The 23,870-nt window shown below is 39.6% G+C and overlaps 1 protein-coding gene across 1 annotated transcript in view; it reads left to right on the top strand.

Annotated features, from left to right (window-relative positions):
- The window catches only part of onecut2 (one cut homeobox 2), a 40,854-nt gene extending 21,503 nt beyond the window's left edge, over positions 1 to 19,351 (top strand). The window contains exon 2 of the mRNA XM_047569478.1: positions 7,995 to 19,351. Coding sequence (XP_047425434.1) covers positions 7,995 to 8,284 — 290 coding nt within the window. The 3' untranslated portion in view covers positions 8,285 to 19,351. The remainder of the gene's footprint in view (positions 1 to 7,994) is intronic.
- The last annotated feature ends 4,519 nt before the right edge of the window (positions 19,352 to 23,870 follow it).

Here is a 23,870-nt window from a genome sequence, read left to right as displayed (position 1 = left end):
ACTCCCATAAGAGACCAATCTCTGAGGGGCAGAGATTTTTGTCCATTTTTTCAATCAAACTAATAAATTGTGTTGTTACATGATGCCAGCACGAATGCTGGCAATGTGAAAGCACACCAAAGCACAAAAATCCTGTGTCAACCCAGTATTTTCGATGTGAAAGAGGTAATGTAACATCAACGTGCATATCTCTCAGGACCAGTAAAGACCTTTCTGGACTGATTCATCCAAACAACTTCCCAAACACACGTCTGTTAGGCTGAATTTGAGAAACCTTTTCAACAGGGCCTCCAACACAATGTGGAAAACGATGACTGCCTTAGTATTCCATGAATGAAATTAATATTTGTTTAATGGGAGCTGATGGAGCCAGAGACATGACACCTAGTGAGTTAGTGCTGTTGCATTTTAAACTATTTATGCATTGGTTTTAGTTTCAGACCATCCTGGCTTCCATTTGGTTCTGCAAAGTATATTGCTTCTGTAATAGTTGTGCTTTATGCTGGTTTTGACAAACACCACCTCCTAAAAGGCTAAGAGGTTTAAGGTCAGCTAGACTAAATGAAGCCTGGTGCCACTCACTGAGAGGCCACATTTTAACTACATCTGGTGGAACAGAACAGCGATTCAGGTGTCTGCACAGAACTTGCATTTTACTAACACGACTAATAGCCTATTTTTTCTTTTAGCAATATTTGTCACTGTAGAAAGCAAGAGTTGGGATCACCGTATATTATGGCCTGTTTGTTACAACACTGTGTGGACTGTGTGGCACTATTTTGTGACTAACCTGTGCACTTCTTCCACACAGTCCATTATTGGAAGTGGTCAGCAGCAGTACTTATGCAAGGCGCAGTTGAGACTGAAGATGTCATAGAGAAGTTACAAGGCTATGGTCCGTCTTCATGCTATCTCTGTGCTGTAATGGCTCTACTGAGCTACTCTCCGTGTCCATCTCTCTCTCTCTCTCTCTCTCTCCCTGTAAGATGAAACCAATGCTTGGTGGATTGTGCACTTCCTCTATTCAAACTTTTACTCTTAATGATAGCCTTCTCTAATTCCGCATCAGCATTTGTGTCTCAGTGCAGTACAGAATGGTTTTAATGAGGGTGAACTGGTGAAAATAAAAGTACTTCCATTCATTTAAATTATTCTGGAGGAAATCTGTCTTAATATACAATATAGGCTGTTTCATCTGTGTAGCTATGAAACCTATTGTATTTTCTAATAACCAAATGCAGAATAGATAATGGTAGCACGTACAGTGCAGTAAGCTCCTTTAAGAAATGGGCCTAAGATAGAACCCTTAGGTACACCACATGTTGAATCTACTTAATCTAAGCTGTTGGCTTGGCTAATATTATCCACTTAAATATGAATAAGAATGGGAATAATACTAATTTATCATAACCAATAGAGGGAATGATTTGAACAACATAACATTAATCCCTTTTTTTCTGTCACAAAATCCCAATCAATAACACTCATTCCCAATCTCTTTTTCATCTTCTCATTGTCTTGTCAATCTTTTGTTGTTTGCTTCTTTCTTCTACTCTCCATTCAGTTTCAAATTTTCCTCCCTATTTTCTGCTTTGCGTGCCCATTCCCTGTTTCTCTGCATTCACATTGAACATTGTTTCAAACATTACCTTGATCTTTCTATTGATGTTTAGCAGCCCTTTGTGTGATACACTGATAAGTTTGCTGTGAGTATTACCAGCTCTTGAGGTTTAGTACTTGATTCTACCTTCCATTCAGGTGAATAAGGGTTTCAAGGTGGAATAATGCCTCTTAGCTGCCATATTGGAAGACTTGACCTCCTGATCAGAAGTGGTTTTGAACAGCTGATTGTGTTTTTATACGGTTCAACACAGATGTAGGTAATATCTGTATTTGATATCTGGTGCAAACACAAACCAAGAGACCAGTTATTCCAGTTGTTGTTAAAGTCATGGTGCCATAGTGTCTTCTTGTTTAATATAATGAATAGGCCTCTAAGAGTATTTTTTTTCTACCTCAAGCTAATGTTCAATATGTCTAATGACTGGTTGCTTAGAAGAGTGTGAAAGGAATGACTGTCTGTGATGATTAGGATAATAATGAAAGCTTTCACAAGACTTTCATGAGACTTTCATCCTCCCTGTTTACTAACCAACACATTGTACCTTGGCTGTTCTTGGTGAAGGCAGTATTTTGTTAAAATGTTCATTTGAATGTTGGTTACCTCCTCATTACTGGACTAATGATGAAGAGAATAACAGTCCTAGTATATATACATTAGACTTAAATCTTATCAGATTATGAATGTGGTGATTTTTTTCTGGCCATCACTGCTTATTGCACCACCTAAATTATTTGATTGGCTTGCAGATCTTTGCTGGAGTATAACCATTCCAGTGATCTAATGAATAAACACAATGTCACGTTTAAGCACACTGACCCACCCAGTTAATTGCACCTCTTTGCATTGCATTTCACCAGCCATCACTTCCTTGTGATGTATGATTGTTCATGTAAATTGAACCTTTTTTTTGGGTGTATGGAAATGCCCAAACTATCATATATTTGGGCTTTTTTAAATAGTATTTACCGTATATCCTATATACTCAAACTATTGTATTGTGACGTTTTTGACACCTTACCCGCTCTTGCGCCTTATAATCAAAAGTACAGTCTCAGATGTTGACTTTATTTATTTATATTAGAACTTATCTGTTGAGAAAATGAAATTAAAAAGATATTTGACACCAACAGACACATTTTATTGGCACCATAAAAGCACCGTGGTTCAATACCAAAACGTAATTATGATATCACTGTGAAGATAATGACTACACAGATGACTACAGTCAGTAAACAAGTCCCGGTGATGCTTTTATGAGGATTTCTGTAATAACTATGATGATGTAGCAATGACTGTAGATTACAATGATGACAATGGGAACACTGGCTTTCTTTTTTATTTGGATTGTGTAAAAAAGACAAAGGAGGTCAACTGGGATGGAGCAACGTGACAGTGGAATCGTGTAGTGAGAAAACCAGAAAGAAAAGGCAGGTGATTCTCTGTGTTTTCTGCTGATCTTGTGGGCAGTTAGAGATGCATTTAGCAACACACGGATGTCTACGACCGAGGCTGAGGAAGCTGATGAAAGACGGAGGAACCCTGCCTTATTGATCCTATTGATTCAGCCCTCACCATTAAAGAATACCCACCCCTCCTCCGCCTTTACTCTCACCCTTCCTCAAACCGGTAAACCCCTTTTGAATAATATAATTGTGTGTTTGATCCTCACTGTAACCTCAACCAGAGAGGAAAAAAAACCTGATTGAATCACTCAAGCGTGCTCCTCCTCCATTGACGGCGAACTCTGGGCTTGTGTATGGGTGGGTGATTTTGATTGCTACCTTTTTACACGTAGATGTGTCTGCAGTTTTTTCCCTTTTTTTCCCTGTGTGAGTAAAAAAAAATAGTCTCAGGTGAACTGCTGCTGATGCTGAGCTGCCTTTTATAAAGCTACTGTAAGCAGAGAACAGGAGGGACAGGACTACATTTGAAAAAAACATTTTTTTTTTTTGGATGTTGTTAACGCCTAAAATAAATGTGTAGATGAAACACAGGGTTACATAAAATAGTTTACATACGGTATGTGTAACAGGCACATCCTGTACTAGTCTGACATGTCATATATAGTACATTAATTGTGGAAAATCTATTACCACTTTAATGCTTTCTATACTGCACTCATTGGGAAGGCCTCTGACAAAGTGTGGGCCATGTCATGCTTGCATTTGGAAATCTTTTGCTTTACTTTTAAAGCATTTTATCGTAAAAGGAAAGAAGGAGGCATTCAGAGGTAGTACCAGAAGGTAATAGGCTGTATGGACACAGCAGTTGTAATGTATTTCTGAAGAAATATGACATAGCCCAAGTCTTTCTGCCGCTTCATGTCTTTACTGTATTTCGCTCATGTTATTTTGGATTGATGCCTCTTTAAGTGCATCATTTTCAGCAGATAGCTTGACATCCTAGCCCTGATATGTGTTGTTTGACTAGCAACTAGCGAGTACCTCAACATAACTAGGTTTCATACTTATACTGCTGATGCAGAAGTACTTAGATTACACTCCACTATAGGTCTACGAGAAGCCTACACTAGGGTGTTACACCATTTACACTTGTGCAATGGTGTGTCTGTATTTTTCTGTAATTACGCCACTAAAACAGCTGTGTTGAGTTCCACTCTGTACTTCAAACAATGGCCAGTGGAACTGAGCAGCTCCTGTTAGAGGTGAAGTTAGTAAGTGTGGATCAACAGTTAACTGAAGTTACGGAAAATAGACAACATCTGAGTAGATGGTTTGTACAAAACCTGAACAAAGGAAAACTTGCTTGCTGATGCTGAGGCACATTTGTGTCACTATAAAGAGGTCAACCAGTCCCATAAGGACTTTAGTTCAGGGACTGTACTGACATGACAGTCATGCTGGACTACACAGATATGAGTTGCCAGTGTCTACCCTCACCTCACTGTTCTCTCAAGGGGCTGCATGGCGTTGCTCCACACAGGGCTGTCACTTTCATCTATCTGCAGTGTGCTGGATCTATTTATCAGTTACAACCGGATCATGCGAGAGTCTGGAAATCTGTCCCCGTCAAGCCCTGGGATGGTTGACCAATGGTTTCTGGTTCAGGGAAGCCCAGATTGTTGACATGCCTCAGATTATAATACAGAAATAATACAGATGAATCGGAGGGTTTGGCCTTAGCTATGGATGAATGTTTTTTTTTAAGGCTGAAATCACTAGTTCCCAAACTGAACAATTATCTGTGGGATGATCCTCAGAGGCCCCTCCCCTCAACCCATATGAACCAAAGGCCTTCACTAACAACACTGTGTTACCAGACACCACAGGACACCCTCAGAAGACCCAATTGTGCCACAACTGTTGGAGGCAGAGGGGAGATCTACACAATATTAGGAAGGTGGTCATAATGTTATGCCTGATTGCTGTATGTACTTACTGTATTTGGATTCCAGGACAGATTGTTCCGCAAGCAACAACAATAAAAAACAACCATAGACTTGATTTTCCTTTACATTACATACCTAACATACCTATTGGGACATTCACATCGTAAACTGACTTTACAAAACTGCATTGGCGCAGGCAATTCTAATTCTGTGATTTAGTAAGTAGCATTAATACATGAAGTAGTGGAAACAGTATTAGAAAGGATGTTAGCATCACAACCTCACTGTAAGCAGCAGAACAAACAGAAGAATCAGTGTAGTATTGCCATACTGTGAACATGAAGTACATGAAATACTTCTACTTTTCCCAGTGTGAAGACACTCCCTCATTTCACTGTACTGCTAATAGTTGTGAGATGGTTGCATAGGAAAAATTTGGGTTGGTTAATGTTTTACTTACGCATTTGTGAGGTAGTTTAGATAGGGAAGCGTTGACAATAGTTATCAGTAGTCTGTCATTAATGGTCCGTTAGCTCACTCTCAAACATTTTATCACAAAGATCATTCAGTAAATATCTGGGTCCAAAGTCTCTAGTGTTTCATATTCAGAGATCAACAGTGCCACCTGTCAGCAACAAACTGTACCTATAAACACAAGTCTGACACTCATTTGGAGAACAAAGGAAGAACACGCACTTTTATGAGGTGATGAACAGCATAGAAACAGAAGAATTTACATCTGACTTATTTACCTGTTGTCTTTATTTTCATAGGAGTTCCATGGGGGTTCACTAAAATTTAGATGTCTAAAAACACACGACTCAAATGTGTTATATCAAACATTGGTTTGAAAATTTTCACATTCCCAATTATACCAAATATATCTGTGTACAACATGACATTTGTTGGAACGGAGCAGTTGTAATTCTTTGTTTCTGTAACACAAAGGCAGAGAGCTGCAATCGTCTATTTGCATCTGTCTTCAGGTCACCAAACGCTGTGATAAAGAGCTGAGAGGAGACTGGAGGAGGGGTGTCTCTTTCTCTCTCTCTGTCTGTGTCTATGTCTGTGTGTGTGCGTGTATGTGTGTGTGTGTGTTTGTGTGTGTTTACAGCGAGGATAGTTTCCCCTTACATAATAGTTTTGTTACTGAATTGAGTCCTTAACCTGATTCGTATTGATCAGCTGGGCTCTGACTCGTGCATACTTAATTCAAGGAGGTAATAAAATCAAGCCCACCCGGACCTCCTCCTCCACACTGTGATACAACTGCAGACACATTGGCGAAGGTGTTGATGTGGTTTTTATTTGATTTTAGTGCAGTCAAATGATTACAATTTTTAATCAGATTAATCACATGGTTGCTGTGGATTCATTTAAATTAATCTCAATTAAATATCGTTAATTTTTAATCTATATTAATCACGTTTCATTTTGCACAAGCAAACTGAGTCAAGACAGAAGGGAATATATGCACTTAACGTGCCACTCAACGTGCTGTTTAGCGTCTTCCATCTTTATCGGTTGGTTCTACTGCCTGTTACTACCAGATCAACTGCCCATTTGTGCATGCACGACGGTAGCTCTACTTGGGCAAACTGCCTGAAATGCGTTGGCAGAGATGTTCAGAGCATTAAAATTAATCATGATGACGGAATAATTCACGTTAATGCGTTAACAGTCCTATTTGATTTATTTAATTTTTACAATGGTTTTAATGAGCTTTTAGGCATCTTTTATCATCACCATCATCGCATACTAATGATGTGTTTGTTCAATTTATTTGTTTTTTTTTTAAGACATCAGTTTCCATTGTCTTGAGGCATTGCACGGCATGGCTTCATACCTGTTGTGAAACATTCTGTTATAACTTCAGTAAAGACAAATAAAATAACAAAAGACAAATACAGTGTACTGTGCACTATATTGTATGGAGGCACGTAAAAAGGTACTGAGCTGTGTGCAAACATGTAACACAATGAAAGACATGTTTTACAGGTGATGTTATTACACTCAAAGGGCTTTTCTATGATTAGAGACGAGATGCAGGTATTATTGGTTGGACATAGATGACCACTAAGCTAGCTGCTTTATGGTCAGACTACAGAGCTGCTCCAAGTCAAGCCACAAGAAGCATGATAAGAACAGAGTGAGTAGGACAAATAAACCCAGACTCTAAGTTTCCAGGCAAGATACGTGATACGCTGTTGTGTTTCAGTTTTGGTCATTCCGTGACTTCTTTTATCAGGACAGAGGCGTGTCATTCTTCCACCTTTTGTTATTTTAGTCTGTTTTTTTTTTAACTACTTTTCATTCTCTGAGGGTTTTATTAGTCATTTACCCCACAGTCAAACCAACGTATGCTTTGATATGAACTGCACCAACACCAGCATAAGTCAGACCGTAAGTTTGATTGGCAGCTTTAACACGAGCTTAAGCAAACCAAAGTTTTGAGGTTAAAGTCGGTGACTCAAAAAGCACTATATAAAAGCAAGACCATTTACCAATAGACAATAATCTGAATTACCAAGGCAATAGATGCTACGCTAACATGAGAGAACCTGACTGTAGACGTCTCAATACTAATGTACGGAACATGTAACAGAATAGACTCCTGGTCAAACTCTGCTTCCAACAAGTTATACGGTAAGGTAAAAAAAATAAATAAATAAATAAAATCTATTCCACAAAACTAGTAATGCAGTTAAATCATGTTTCATCCAGTCGGTGCCCCCTCTGTTATGGAGTCCAGACTTTTCACTCTGACTCCTGAACATCACTCAATCCAGGCAGACGCACAAATATTAAACTGTGGACACATGATCAAAGGCAGCTATTTGATAGTGAGTTTGTCTTGTTCCCAAATACAAATAATTTTAAAACTATTGCTTTTACTTTGTAAAAACATCTCATTTGTGCCTTTCGGAATGATTTGGGTTCGGCTCCATAATCACTAACACTAATTTTCTGTTCTGCCTATTCTCTTCGCCAAATCCCGTTCCCTTTTCTTCTCCTCTGCAGCATGCAAAAGGAAGGAGCAAGACACGGCGAAGGACCGCAACAACACACCAAAGAAGTCGCGGCTGGTCTTCACAGACCTGCAGCGGCGCACCCTGTTGGCCATCTTCAAGGAGAACAAGCGACCGTCCAAAGAGATGCAGCTCACCATCTCGCAGCAGCTGGGCCTCGAACTCACCACCGTCAGCAACTTCTTCATGAACGCCCGCCGTCGAAGCCTGGACAAATGGACAGACGACGGAGCCAGCCCCGGCACCCAATCTTCAGCGTCCAGCACTTGTACCAAAGCGTGATAAAAGATAGCAAGGAGGATCTAGGGGAAGGGAGTTGACAGGGATGGGGGCGTTTGGGTGGGGTGGGTTGTTACGATGGAGATACTGGGAGGGATGTGGGGGTTGATGACGCGGGTCGAGGTTTCATCCGGTCGAAGCGAGGCGGAAAACCAAACTTTTTACATAATTTTCGTTTGTCTGTTTTGCTTTCGTTGAGAGTGACAAACTGAGAGAGGGGCTGCTTACTGTCACGACTTGTTGTAGCCAAACCGCCTTTTTTCAAATTCATTACAAATCCATTAAGAAGCTTAAGGGTAAACTCACATTTAAAATACACAAACCTCACTGGGAGAAATCTTTGAATCATAGACTTTCACTGCTCCTTCACGACAATAAGCTGACAAACTAGCCCAAATACCAAAGACTAGAAGACTATGTTTTCTATTATGCAATATAAGCTAGGAACCAACCAAACAACAAACCAAGGAAAGCTTTGTAACTATAGAATATGATACAAACTCTGGGTATTTTCACCCTTAAATGTCCAAAGACCACAATGACACGATAGTTTGGGGATCTCATTCTGAAATGAGATTTTCCGAAGCTGCACAGCAAAATTCAAAAAGGTGTCAAAGCTGAGATATAAAAGGTCAGTTAGGACATCTGAGACTGAGTCCAAATTTTTTTGTTTAACCAAACCAAATAGATTAAAGACCATAAGGAGAAGGAAGATGAAGACTGAGCGTCAAAATTTCTTCATTCATTCTTGACCTCGAAAGTAGTAGCTTGACAGATGAGTCTCAACATAAAGTGTTTATATTACCAACTTCCAGCTGGATTTTGTCAGTCAAAAATACAATAAATAATTATTGGACTCATTGAAGTCCAGATCACTTCTACTAAAATGTGTTCATTCGGCTGTGTAGTCTTTGCATTTCCTCCCCAAATCAGAACCGCTTTGGGTATCAGAGTTGGTTTTTAAATTGTTCTATGGTTCTTGATCTAAAAAAAAAAATATGACAACGGATATATTTATTTATTTTGTTTAAATATCCATGATACATGATTAACTCTCGCAAGACACAACTTACCAAAGCTCACTTAACTAAAAATGCAACATAATTTGACTCTTTAAAGGGGACAGTGATGATATGTTAGCGAATGGCAAAATATGCAAGCACAAACACACACTCAAACACACAAACACGTACACGAACATTCACAGAGGCACATGCAACTTCCTCATCATTTGAGCCGACATAGAACTGCAAGCTTTGTCAGCATACTTAGCGTTCAGTGTTAGTGTATTATATATGAATATATACAATGTATGTGAGCACAATCTTGAAGCACATTTTCTTTGCAATAGAACCGGGGCTCTCTGCCAAGCCGAGTGGTCTTCACATCTTAGAAAAACTCAGGATGCCATTTTTTCTAAACAGTGGCTGAAATCCATTCGGCATCTGTCGTTCCACACTGTAATGTATGAATGTAAAAACACAGATGTACACACACACTCACACATTGACAACAAATACACTTGCTTTATGGGAACACCACAGCTTTAAAGAGTCATTTCCCAAACACTTGCCAGAATTCCCACTCTGACCAAATCTAAGTTCAAGTTTACCCTGGTTTCACCCACCAATCATTTGTACCAATGGTAACTCATCTATGAGGGCAGAGCTTTACACAAAGCATCTTAGCATTGGCACAGTCTGGGTTCACAGTTAGACCAAACATGACCAAATGAAATTTTCATTTTTAGTCCAAAAGTTTTGACCCAGATGTTCCACGATATATATAAGGCCATAGTTAATGATCAAGGTCCCTAAAACACTAAATTTGTTCAGACACTTCAGAACCCTAGCATTCAGACGTCAGCAACGTTGGGATTAGCTCAACACCACATTATCTTGTGTCCTGTGTCTGGACTCTCAATAAACCAGCAGAAGCCACTGGTTTCTTAGTGTGCTCACAACTGGTTTCTCAAGAACATCTTTGGTAGGCCTTATAATGATAAAGTCTACCAAAACTGTCAGATACAGCCAGAAAGACAGTTCTGTTGGAAGTTCATGACCTTTACCGAAACAAATATACAAAAATTAACAAAAACTCCCCATGTCCAGGACTAAATTCATGATTTCCTGCTTTACGAATCTGTTGTTCCCTTTGAATGTAAATCCAGTTGTGAAGCTAGGATGCTTTTTGGAAGACTCAAGGTACCATCACAGAGACTCAAAACAAACCACCAACAAACCACAAACCTCCATTTCACTGACACAACAGCAAAACCAGCTAACCATCTGAGCCCGTGGAGGACGAACTGTCCAGGCGGATCAGGGCCTTTGTAATAGTTAAAGAGGACAATCTAAAGACGATGCCTGGCAAGTCCGTCTCATCCGGAGGGTCAGTGGACTGGAAAACACAGGCCTTAACCCTGCAAACAAATCATTTCAACAGAGTCATGAACCTCATCAACACGTGTTAATTCATTACAATGGACAGATGTCATTTTCCACTTTGAAATGAGCTTTACTTCCTTATTGAAAGTGGAGAGATCAGCTGCATGTCCAAATCAGATTTTGAAGACGAATCTTAAGGCGAAAATACAATTTGTCCTCAGTGTAGGAGAGTTGGATGCTTGGGAAGCAGGATGGGAAGTCAACAGACAAATCGACTGAAAGACACAAAATCCCTCAACACCTATTGATTTTTAATGTGATACTGTCACACTGTACAGCATTTACACATGATGTAAATATTACCACACCCAGAGAACCTCAGCCACCATCACCTCCAGCTCTGTTTTAGCAGCCTTTACCATCCACAGTCACCTCATCAATCATCTTTCTAGCTATCAAACCAAAAAAGAAACAAAACCAAAGGAAAGGCGTCAGTCAGCAGCCCCTACTCCTTAGAAACCCCAGGCTGAGTCTCAGCCTGGTTAGAGACAAGCCAAAGGCTTTAAGTACGATTTAAAAAAAAAAAAAAAAAAAAAAAAAAAAAATGGACACTTGAGACTTTTTCTATTTATTGACAAATCGAAACCAAAGAAAACCTTTTTCTGCACCTAACTGTTCCAACTAACGGAAAACGGAACTTACTGAAGATGGAAGAGAATTATTACCAAAAAAAGAAAAAAAAAACAAAAAAAGAGTGGTGGCGATGATGTCGAGGAAGGCGATGACGAGGAGATGAAGGGAGGATAGAAGGAAGGATGACATCATGGGAGTGGAGAAGTAGCTTTGTTCTGCCTGATGTTGTGTCAGGCTATCTTTAAGGGGAAGCAAGTTGGGGACTGAAAAGGGTAAAAAAAACACACGGGAAGGAGGGAAGGATCCAAACGGACGACGCCGTAGACCATTTTCTTCCCTCTGGCTCCAGGATAAGGCAGAACATTAATGTGTCTCTCACGGTTGAAGAGTGTCTTTAACGTGTGCCTATGCAGTTTTTCAAAGTTAAAAAAATGGTTAAAAGAACAACAGAAACCTCATCAGCTAACAAACCAAAGATTCACCGTTAACTCCAGTAGCAGTCCTCCTCCCCCCAAAAGGGAAAATGTACACTTTGGTTAATCATGTACACACCTGCAGCATGATATTGCTGGAAGTGGTGTCCTGTGTTTTTTTTTGTTTGTTTGTTTGTTTTTTGTTGTTTTGTTTTTCTACTATTTCCATTTATTATTCTACTTCATCTGTTATACAATATACTTCCTGGGTTAGCATGTAGGCTAATCAGGCTTGTTTGTCCTTCAACCTTCTAATGTGTAGCATTCCTTTATTGTGTTAGCCTTACTAAAGGGGACAAATTTAGCCAAGATATTTCTTTCACAATACTTGTAATCTAGCTAGCAATTTTCCATAGAGCTAAAACAGATCCATTTTTAATTTTTGATGGGTAGGGTTGTTCCTTCAGCATGGCATCATGAAACCTCCTCCACACCCACAAATCTGACCACAAACTTCGGAGCATAAAGAGATGAAAAATGGTTTGGAAAAAATCCAAAGCTTCTCATTTGTCCTTCCACAATCTACCTCCAACAATCTCTAGCAGAGAAAACAAAAGCTGCCAGACAAAAGCACAGGGACTGGTGTTTGAGCTTGTGAGTCAGCATCCAGAGACATTCGCTTCCTTCTTTCATCTTAGCTTCTGGGTTATTCAGGCTCACAGTTTCACGTTAAAACTGGCTGTTGTCCGGCACGCTTCCTGCTGCAGAGAGAGTGACAGTGTTAATGCTACTGGATATGTACAGAACATACCAAAGATTTTCTGCTGTACTAACAGTAGCGCACTGACACGTTTTCTTACTTTTTTTCATATCCAGTCCCTTTTGATCCATCTGTTTCTTTGTCATAAACACATTTTTACGTTTGAACCCAAACCCAACAGCTAAACAAGTAAGAGGCAAGGCTGGTTTAGGTTAGATTTGGACTGCTTACCAAATTGGGTGTAATGTATTTGAAATAAAATAAAATAAAATAAAATATCAAGCAAGCAAAAGGTACGAGATTTTATATGAACTGGACCACAGGGAAACTGAAATTGGTTGTGGTTGTGTAACCACTACAGAAATGCATGGATTAGAGTCAACCCAAGGAGTCAGTCTAGTTGGGTTTTAGTTAAACAAAGAAAGCACTGGTGGCTTGGGTATAAATGGAAGGTGAACAGCAATTATTTAAGTATCTGTAATCACAGCACAGTTTGTCATAGCCCACATTGCCATGCTGGAGGAACGTCGTCACAAGGGGAGTGACGGCGGGAGATGCTAACTGTCCGTAGCAAAGACAACCCGCGCTAGCCTGTTCTTTAGGGGGGAGGAACTATGCTGCTGCTCCATGTAAAAGACAACAATAAATGAACCAAAACCAAAAAACACAACACCTGCTGAGAGAAACTGCTAAAATATCGGTCAAATAGCTTTATCCTTAGTTTTCTCTCTGTATTTCTGTATGTAAAGCTTATAGTCCAAAGAAATCCTCCGCCCACCTGACCCTGCTGTCCTGTTGGCTACGCCCAACGGAGGGGCGTGGCCCTTGGCTCAGGGGGCGGTGGCCATTTTCCATTACCACTTGCAGTTCTGTCTGGATGTAATACAGGCTAAACCTGCCAAACCAAAAAAAAAGGAAAAAGGAGAGAAAAGAAAATAAGAACAGTATGAAACCAAAAACCATCCCAAAGAGGTTTTCATTGCTTGTTTGTTTTGAGTACTTATTAATGATTTGCCAATTACTATTACTACCACTATGTTCCTTTCTAGGTTTTTGCAATATGTGATTTTTAAAAAATTTTATTTAATGTAATTTCTGTTTTCTTTTTAATTGTGAATTAATTTAAGCGAACAATTTTTGTTGCCAAATCTCCCTCTGAACCCTTTTCCCCTTGATGGTGATTAGCTTTGCCAAAGTTTACATTGTATGTTCCCTTTTCTTTCTGTTCTATGCTGTATTTATTTATGAGGTGTTTTAGAACACACTAGTTTTGTACTTAATAATAATTTAATGTTATTTAATTAGATGTAATTGTTTTCGATGAATATTTATGAGTATTTAAAGATGTTAGTTGCATCAAAGATGCAGTGCTTACGCCAGGCCTGTTAATTTATTCTTAGTTAGCTTTACTTTAAAAAGCAAATACAATGTTGTGTTATGAATGTTTAGACTTAATGACAGAACAATGTAGGAATGTCAGATTAGACTTGTGTACTTCTGAATGTCAACACTCTGTCACTCTTTAGCCAATCTAGGTTTTCGTCCTGAAATGATTTCCCGCCCCCCTCCCCCCCTTTTTTTTGAAAATGAAAACAATCTCTTTATGCCAAATAATAGCCTACTGAATGATGAGCACTGCATCTGTTTTTCTTTTCCCCTTTGTGATTTGAATTGCTAATTTATTGCTTATTTTGCCTTTGATTCGTTTGCAACCTGCTGACCATTGTTGAACAAGCAATGAATTTCAGACTGATGTTCTGGTGACACGTACTTGATCAGATGAAGTAAGGGCCACGCGTTGATATAAACTGACTCACCAAAGATGACTGGAATCCTTGAGAGGCCAATAAACTGTGTGTGTTTGCATCCACGCAGCTCATGCCCTGGTAAATGTCTTACTTGTACATTTATGTAGTATGATCACATATATACCCTATGCCCCATGAACACTACATGAAAGTATGCTCTTTGTGGTCTATTGTAGCCCACAGAGATATATGGACATTTGGTGATTATCTTAGACATGCTAACAAATGTATCAGAAACGGGTTAGTTTCTGTGCACAACCTAAAGTATTCAGTTATATTGTCATGAGCTGGTCAAACTGAATAATTATTTTGAGATCCTGAGCGAATAATCCATACACTTCTGTAAACTTTCAACCCAAAGCACGACATTGTTTTTCTCTGTTGACACGGAGCTAAGTTCAGTGTGCGACTGCGTGAATGAAAACACACCGACTTGTTTCAAAGAAAGAAAAAAACTGAGGAGTCCCTTAAAGCTAGCTGCTTCCAAGACTGACTTTGTGTGTGTGTATAAAGAAGAAAAAAAAAAAAAAACTTTCTATTTCAGTAGTGAGAACCAGAGAGGCTACCTCACTGACTTTCCATTTGTCCTTTTAATCGTATTGATGAAACCAAAGAAACCAAAGATTTGTTTCCTCTTCGGTACGGTCTGCGCTCAGCTCCATGCTTTTGTTTTTTCTCTTTCTTAATGATTATGCCGCATATTCTACAACTTCTTTGCCCTCACCTTTTCTCTTTCTCCCCTGCTTCTCTTTCCTCCTCACATTGCCTCCTCTTCTCCTCAGAAAGAATAAGTGTGAGGGAAGAGGTGGATGTAACCAAAGGCCAGGCTGGATGCAGAATATCAGGGAGTACAGGAAGACGTTTAGATGATTTTTGCCTTTGTCTTGAGCCAGTTAATTCGTGTGACAAGAATTAGAAGCAAGTGCTAGTATCATTAATTTAATGTTCAGCTGTAAGTTAAACAACAAAAAGGTGACTGAATATTGAGAAGAGGTACCCCAAGCTTGAAATTTTAAAAATAGAAATTGTTGATGTTACACTGGGACTGTGAGTGGCAAATTAACTGCTGACGAATAAGTCAGCGCACTTCAAATTACATCGTTTGTATGTCAAGCATTATAAGACCTTTTACACAAAGATGCAAAATGATGTTTTGTACTGAGATAGCTGCAGATTTATGGAATTTGTGTGTTGGTCTTACCTTTAATCAGTTTCTGATGATGGAGGACAGGACACATCTTGTTTCTTAGTCCTGAGCAAGCTGCCGAGGTTGTTTTTAATTAGATGGCTGGTTCTTGCCAACTTTGAGCAGCATAGCAACCGCTGCGATGCAGCGCTGCTCTGGCGTTGTGCTGGAGTGGTAGGGAACCCTAACCAAACACTCGTCACACTTGAAACCATTGAAGTCTAATTCACAGAAGGCATGTTAACATCACTGAATCCAAACAGAAACTTCCTTCCTGTCATCAGTGTACACCCTACTGCCTCCTCGAAGTGAGATAAGCTCAGACTGACAGTGCTAACATTGTAACTGGTACCATTTACCATCTTTGTTCAGCGTGGCACTAATCATGAGGCAAACGGGGACCACTCTAATCATTTCCAGATTTCCCAGTATGAGCCAAGGATGTAGAGCAGCTAAGTGACCAACCCATACTTCAAAAATCCAGCATTTAACATTGAGACAACAAATGCCTCTGTGTTAAACTGCTTTATTACTGACCTACTCACTTGTGTGTCATTGTTACGAATAACAAACACACATTTATTCTAAAAAATGTACCCTGAACTGATATTTCAGTGCAAGACATCAGCAATATCCCGAAATGCAAAGAAGAAAAACCTCATCAATCAGGCGAATTGAGTTTCTGGTGAACTGTTTGGTTTTGCTTGGCAGATTAAACCCATATGTTCAGAAAACACAACACTGAGCTAATCACACAGGCATGGTTTGAAAAGCAAAGCATGCTTAAGTTGGACAAGGGAGAACAGGAACTGGAAGGTGGCTGTTGTGTCCATTAGCATGAAATATGGTGCTAGTTCTGTTCTTGCAGCAATGTTCAAGTAGGATTAGACATTTGTCTGTGTCATTTGACTTCCCTTAAGCATTTGGCTTAAAAATCATTCGGGGAAGCCAAATGGCAGAGGAAAAGCTGTGCTTTTTTATTTTAATGTTTTTCATTTTAGATTTGAAGGTTTAAATTCCTGCTGATGCGCTTTGCTTTTCGAAACCAGGCCGCACTGTTGCAGAGGTCGCTTTCGTAGCAAAGTATGAGATAACCTTGGATGAGTGCCTTGCTTGGACCAAAGCGAAGTCTAGACCTCTCTGTTGTGCTGTAAACTTTGTATTCCTGTGAAAAAGAAATACCTCAGCGCTGCCACCACCGCCACTTGGCTCGAGCGCCTGAGTTTGCTCTTTGGTTTCTTTGCAATGCAATCAAAGCAAAGGAGCCCAGAGTGAATACCAAAGGCTCCTTGTTCTGTTTGACACTTTTCTCTTCGTATTGTCTCCCTGTTTTTCTCTTTTCTGAGTTGGGTTTCCACACATTAATCTGGTTGCAGCTGCATCCTGGATAGAATATAAGAAGTGTTCATATTTGTTTCAAGCTAGTCTGACCCACACAAGGTTACTTTTCACTAAACTCATTATCCAAAGAATATTAATCTTACTCTGAAACCAATAATCACCCATCAACAAACCAAACTATTCAGCCAGCTTTGGTGGAAATGCAGCTCGCCCCCTCCCTCTGTCCTCCCTCTTCTCTCTTTTCAAATGGTTACAAAGCTTTAAATGATGAAAAAACACAGAGACAAACTTGTGAGCGTTGTGCGCAGACCGTGCTCTCTTTACCAAACCGTTGCAGATATACCTCATAGACACTAGTGTTAGGATGATGTTATAATAGCGTATGTCATAAATTATTCACTTGCTCTTCTTTTCTTTTGCTTTTATTTTCTTTAACTGTAACTTTAAAACAAAACAAATGTGGGGAAAAAAGCTTTATACATTTTTAAGTTGTGATTTCTGTGATAGTTAAAAAGGTGCGCTAAAACCAAAAATGAAAAATGCTTGTCTTCTTCTATGCTCTCTTTCTTGTTGATGTATTACTGTTCTCTCTGTGTCCCATCTACACAGGACTATGGGATGCATCTTTTTTTCTTCTTTTTCCTCTGGTTCTTTTCAAGGGGTGATTGTCCCCTAACATGGATGCTTTTCTGGGTTTGGGATGCCAGAATCGGCTGTTTCTACCCAGAATAATAGCAGTTATTTTAATCCATATTTTTGATAAATTCAACCAAACTTTGGTTTATTTTATTTCATTTTTTTCTTTAGCTTATTTTGGTGTTCTTCCTTTCCTGTGTTGTAATGCTAGCATCACTTTACATAACCCATACAGCAGTTCTATAGTCCAGATTTTATGCATGAGTATAATTACGATTAGCTAGCCATGTAATGCATTGTGATTCTTATTAGTAACATTATTACCATCTTCTCAGTTCATTTCCAACACTTGTAAACTGTACACACACAACTTTGTGTTGCAGCCATGTGACCTTTGAGCTGCTGATGTCAAACCTGATGACTCCCATTTAAATTCGTTGTGGAGGGTGATGAATTAGCGCCAAAAGTGATGAGATAACTGATGGTTTACAGGTCAATGTGTCCGCTTGTCTGGACACTGTGCTGTCCTGTGACACTTAAATGCAACATTAATGAACTGGACATATGAAAGCTTCTGAGTGAAACCTAATTAAAGTTGCTCAGCAGCCACGAATCAGCTCTAATGCACTTTGTGTATAACTTACTTTTGGATGTTAAAGCTTTGGCAAACTTCACTTAATCGGAACCCTTACATAAAGAGGAGGGTATTTCTTTCTTAATTGAGCAGGTGAATATAGCCACATGGTAACATAAACTGACATTTAATGCAGAGGTCTGCAGCAAAAGCTCAAATGCTGTCTTTAAACAACAAGAGTGAGAGAACAAATAGGTTCAAGAACAAATATATATATAAAAAACTTTTCATTGGATGTAAGTTTCTAAAGTGTTCAATAAATAAACACTTGAACAATTTTGAGGCAAAGTTAATCCAATTGCAATTCAAATGACCGGCAGTAACTGAATAACTTGCTGAATATGATAAAGCTGCTTCAGTGGTTCAAACTTTCACATAGTAAATATTAACTTAATGATCAACAGATCTGACCAGTCTTATGTTACTGTATTAAATTTAAAGCAGTATTAAAGAAAACCAGAGCACTTCCAGTTTTACTTGTCTTCCATTTCCAGTTAGCTTCCGAGCACATCTCAACTTTACAAATTCCAGAAAACATACAGAAAGGCATTAACAGTGGACACGTTTCCCCCTTGGCTTTTTTTCTTATTAAATATAGATACATATATATGATAAATAGGCTGGCCATTAACCAATGCTGATAAGAAAAAGTCACTACTAGAATTGTTGAAGTCCCATAAAATATCTTTAAAACCTGCGTGCACATATTAATAAATGGTATCTCCAAGAACTGCATTTCCCATGTACATGTAGACAGAGTTCTAGCCAGGACTTACATTTCAGTTCCAACATCAGCAGCATCGTCAGTAAGGTGCAAAGGTCAAAGTGGCCCAACCACGATGTTGGGTTTAGAACAAAATCACAATCAGTCCCTTTTCTGAGTTATTCTAGGTTCTGTATTAGAAAATTATTTCATCCTGTAAAAACTATTGACCCAATTATCCAATCACACACTCCCCTGCTAAAAGCTCACCGAACCCAAAACGATATTTTAGTTTACTGATTATTTTCTTCTGCTTCTTCTTCTTCTTTTTTTCCTGATTTTGTTTTTGACATTTGGTTGGAACAGAAAAAGAGAAGTGACTGCAAACCTGTGGTGTGGAATAAAATAATGATCAAACAGGAAGGAGAAATTTGGAGAATTAATGTTGTTCCACTCTATGTATAAAAGAAGAAAAAAAACAATAAAGACATCACAATGGTCTTATCCATGTATAACTGATTCTCCTGTTATTTTTTCTGTAATAAAAATACAATGAAAATGAACCTTCATATACTCATTTCATATTTTTTTTTAGTAAAAGTACTCAAGCAGCTCAAAAAACGTAAAAATATTGAATGGTTTGGGCCATTTTCCTGTAAGTGATCTACTTATTGGCTTGGAAGCAGTACAGAAACTAACAAGGTCCCATCTGCCTGAGGCTGGATGGGATGGAGCTAGCATTCAAAATACTAATTGTAGAAAAGTTTAGTGGGTATACAGAGTGTAAAGTAAAGTAAAGTAAAAAGTTTTCCGCGTATGTTTTACATTTTCATCGCAATGCGCTTTAACGCTTATAGCACAAGTCGTCCAGCAAAAGTAAGCTAACGCTAGCTAGCAGCTTGTCGTAATGTTGCTATTGTCAGATCTATTGGTGCCCCTTCCTTTACAAGAACTCTGACAGACGCGCCAACTTTACATTTTTGCGTTTTAGTAATGTGTACATTATAATGGGATAGCCAGAGGAGCCGCAGCAGTCTGACACGTAGTAATGATGAAAGAGCAGTGACGTACTGCGCTTCAAACGATGATACATGTAGTGTCCGAAAGCTGTTGGGGCCGAGCTCACTATTTGTGCAACACTACATAGGGAGTAGGGGTTAGGGAGTGAGTGAATGAATAGTTTCGAACGTGGGGATTGACAATCATACTTATTATCAGCCAGTTACACAGTAGGTCAGTACACAGCTAATAACATGCTACACAGTAGTGGCACATACATTTATAGTGAGAGAGAAGCAATAGAGGACAGGTCATCATGGGAAGCCCCCTGGCAGCCTACCACTATAGCAAGATAACTAAGGGATGGTGCAGGGCCACATGAGGTAAGAATTTAGCACCATTCCTTGAATATGTCATTAATTGAAATATTAACTGAAGACACTGAACCATTAAATTTCCATGTTACAACAAAACTTTGAATTGAGTCAATTGCCTAGAAGATGGTAGAAGATGAGTAGAAGATGAGGTGAGATGAAGTTCTATGAGGTCAGGTCAACACCTTGTGCTGTTTCCCAGAGGAACATTGTGTTGCAACAAGATACTCAGTGATATTTAGTCATTCAATCAATGGTTTTAATGTTGAACCGAGTTTTTCTTTAAGCACATCATCATTATTATGAAAAAAAACTCTGCCTCAGACACGTGACAGCTTGTAAACTCAGAAAAAGTCACTTTCGTTTCATAGTCTCCAATTTTATATTTTACAATGTGACCAGTGTTTGTTCATTAATCATCGCTTGTCCCCTGCTGTTCTTGATTGTGATGGTGGTCCTTGATCAGTGTTTTGCTTTGATATTGTTCTTGAAACCAGCTTTCCCCGCAGAGTTGCTTGATCGGGTACAACATCTTCAAGTCGGTCATTCCTCTTACCTGCTCATTTTCACTCCCTTCTTTTTAACCACTCCATCAGTCCGTCAATCGTTTCTCTGTGTCGTTAATGACTCTATCAGCTCCTTCTGTCTCTTTCTACATCCCTTCGCCCCGTGCTTCTTTTCTTCTGTCACTCTTCTCCGCTTTCTCTCTGTGTAATCATTCCAGCATCCATCTCCTCTCATCAATCCACCTAGTCACTTTTCCCCTTTAACCCTCCTCCTCTCCCCTTTTAATCACTCCATCCCATCCTCCTCCTCCTCCTCCTCTCTCCGTTGCCTTGGAAACGGCGGCCCATTCTGTTGCTGGAAATCTGGTGACATTGTCTTTCTATTACCTGTGGGTCAGATGCCTGATAAGAAGGACAAAGTGTGGGAAACAAAAAAAAAAAAAAAGAGAGACCCACTTTGAACGGATGTTGGTCTTCATTCCCACAATAGGCAGTAACAGCACACCACGCAGGATAAATGCTAGCTGTGGTAAACAGAGTTTATATGATCTAGTTTAGCAGTCAGCTACCTGCCGTCATGTACACCCAGTATGAAGTTGTTGGACTTTTTATGGCAGGCAGTGTGGTGGGATAGTGAAGAGAATAAACAAAAAACTCAAAGTTTATCTAGACACATTGCCCGACCCGGCTGTCATTTTCAAGCCTTGGTTAAACTTTAAAATCTGATCTGATTCATGAATGGCACAAAAAAACTAACAAAAACAATGTACGCCATCAGGAGCCACTGGTAAATTTAATTATAAAGACCCTGTGGTGTCTCGAAACAGAATGTTGTTAGTGGAGGTGTTTGAAGGGAGGGGCCTCTGTGGATCATCCCACAGATACTTGATCATTTTGAGATCTAGTGAGTTTGGAAGCCAGGTCAACACCTTGTGCTTGTCTTCGTGTTTTTGTGTTGTTCTTAAACCACTTTTGCTGGGGATGGCTGCTGCCATCAAGGAGTGTCATTGCTATGGATGGAGTGATGTCTAAGTAACATCCACATGAATGAATGCCAGGTCCAAAACTTTCCAAGAGGAACATTGAATTGTCACAAGATGGTCAATACTGGTACTTTCTCCTGTCAGTGGTCATAATGTTATGCCTGATACAGGGAACTGCGACACTGGATTTGGATTTCTGCATAATAACAGTAAGAAAACAGGCCCAACATGAGATGAAACTACGAAAAAATATCCGGTAAACCATTTCGTCTCCATCATTCTGTGAAAAAAGTTTAACATTTACTTCAGTTTCTGCTCGTTAACATTGCTCGACATTTGTCATAAAAATGTCCTCCTTTCTTTGGTTTACATCCTCTTCTGTCATCTCTCCCTGTATCTTTTCTATGGAAAATTGTACTTATTTTGTACTTCATTCTCTGTTTCTCAAGGCTCTCTCTATTTAGATGCTTTCTCTGGCAGTCTTTTGTCCTCATCCTTCCTTCTCTCTCCCTTTTTCATTCTTTTTTGGGCTTCTACTTCTGTTGCTTTTCTTCAGTTTTCTTGTGCCTCGCCCTGCATTCATTCTGCTTTCTCCGTTTTCTCACATTTTTTTTCCCCTCCGTAATTTCTCTTTTTCCTTATTCCTTGTGCCGTCCCTCTCTATCTTTCTCTGTAGAAATCAATGGTGGCTCTCTCAATAGGAGGTCACGGGGTTGCAGGCGCTGCCGTCCCAGCTTTTCAATTACTGGCAGCCACAACACACACACACACACACACACACACACACACACACACACACACACACATACCCACTTTTGGTCCAGAGCAGCCCCCAGCCCCCTGAGCTTACAGGCCACGGTCACAGAATAAAGAGTGAAGATTTCAAAATGAAAGCAGAACGATTTGGATGTTGAATAGAGAGAAAACAAGAGCGACAGAAGGACTTGGAAAGAATCAAAGGTAAAAGTGGAGAGAAAGAAGAAGGAGGAAATACGTAGAGGAGAGGACGCAAGGAAAGGTGGAGGAAAGGTGGGACAGCAGAGGTCAGAACTTAATTTGTGTTGTTGTTGGCTCTTGTACTACCCCAGACTCCTAAAATGTCACCTGCCATGGTCCGGATGCAGGGAGGAGTAATACACTAGTGTTATTCACTGCTGTTAAACGTCATGAAAGGCTTAAAATGTGCAGTATGACATGTGTTGGAGTGCCTCTGTTTCCCTCTCAAAACAAATATGGCAGCCCGTTGGGTAATAAGACGGAGAACTAAAGAAACGGCTTAAAAAACAAGCCTCCTAGCAGAGGGAAGGTACTGTGATGGAGAAGGTAGGGGTAGGTGAATTATTTTACAGATATTTTCATTAACTTGGGGTAGTTCATCACCTCACTTATGAAAGGAAAAAGTGTTGGTTCTGAGTCATCCAGGTCATGGTAATCCAGAAGGCAACTGGACTTTTGTGGATGTTTCGCCTCTCATCCGAGTAGCTTCTTCAGTTTAGAAGAACTGAAAGAACTGAAGAAGCAGCAGCTCACAGAAGAGCTCTTTATTTGGGACATTCCACATGAAGACATCAATAGCTGTAGGTTAGAACTATAGTATACTAGAAATGTATACTTGATTCTATTTACCAAGAGAGAATGGTTTTACTGGGCCGTTAACATCAGGCACCGTTATGGGTCATTTCTCCCTACAGTCCGGATACGACTGTAAAATATACTGCATCTTTGTTTTGGAACAAAAACTAATTGAAACAGGAAGCAAGGCCCCCAGTGTTCCACTGACCCATCCTTCCACCTTGACCACTTCTTCTTTTGTCCCCGTCACAGTTACTCCAGTACACCTCCTGGCATCTCCATGAAGCCTGGCTGTGGCTGTAATAAGCTCCAGACTCTGGGCTTATTCTTCATGAGGGACTCTACGCTTGTTTTGCCTTGTCTGTACGTTGAGTTAAGTAGTCAGGTAAAAAAGAAGGACGAAAAGGTCAGAGGAGAAGAACAAAAGGACAAAAAGGAATGAAGCGCGAGAAGAAAGGAGACAAGGTTATGTCACGATGAGAGAGATAAAAAGAAAAGACAGAGGAGGAAACTGAAGGGAAGAAGGAGAGAGGAGCAGAGGAGAGAACATAGGACTGTTACGATAAAAAGAAAAAACAATCACAGGAGGGAAAAAGAGGGGAGCAAAAGTAAGTAGTGGACAAGAGAGGAAAGAAGAAAAGTAGAGAAGTAAGG

Source organism: Mugil cephalus, chromosome 19 (genome assembly GCF_022458985.1).
Source record: "Mugil cephalus isolate CIBA_MC_2020 chromosome 19, CIBA_Mcephalus_1.1, whole genome shotgun sequence".
NCBI classification, from domain to species: Eukaryota; Metazoa; Chordata; class Actinopteri; order Mugiliformes; family Mugilidae; genus Mugil; species Mugil cephalus.
Note: the sequence above shows the minus strand (reverse complement) of the source record. Positions and strands in the feature narration are given on the sequence as shown.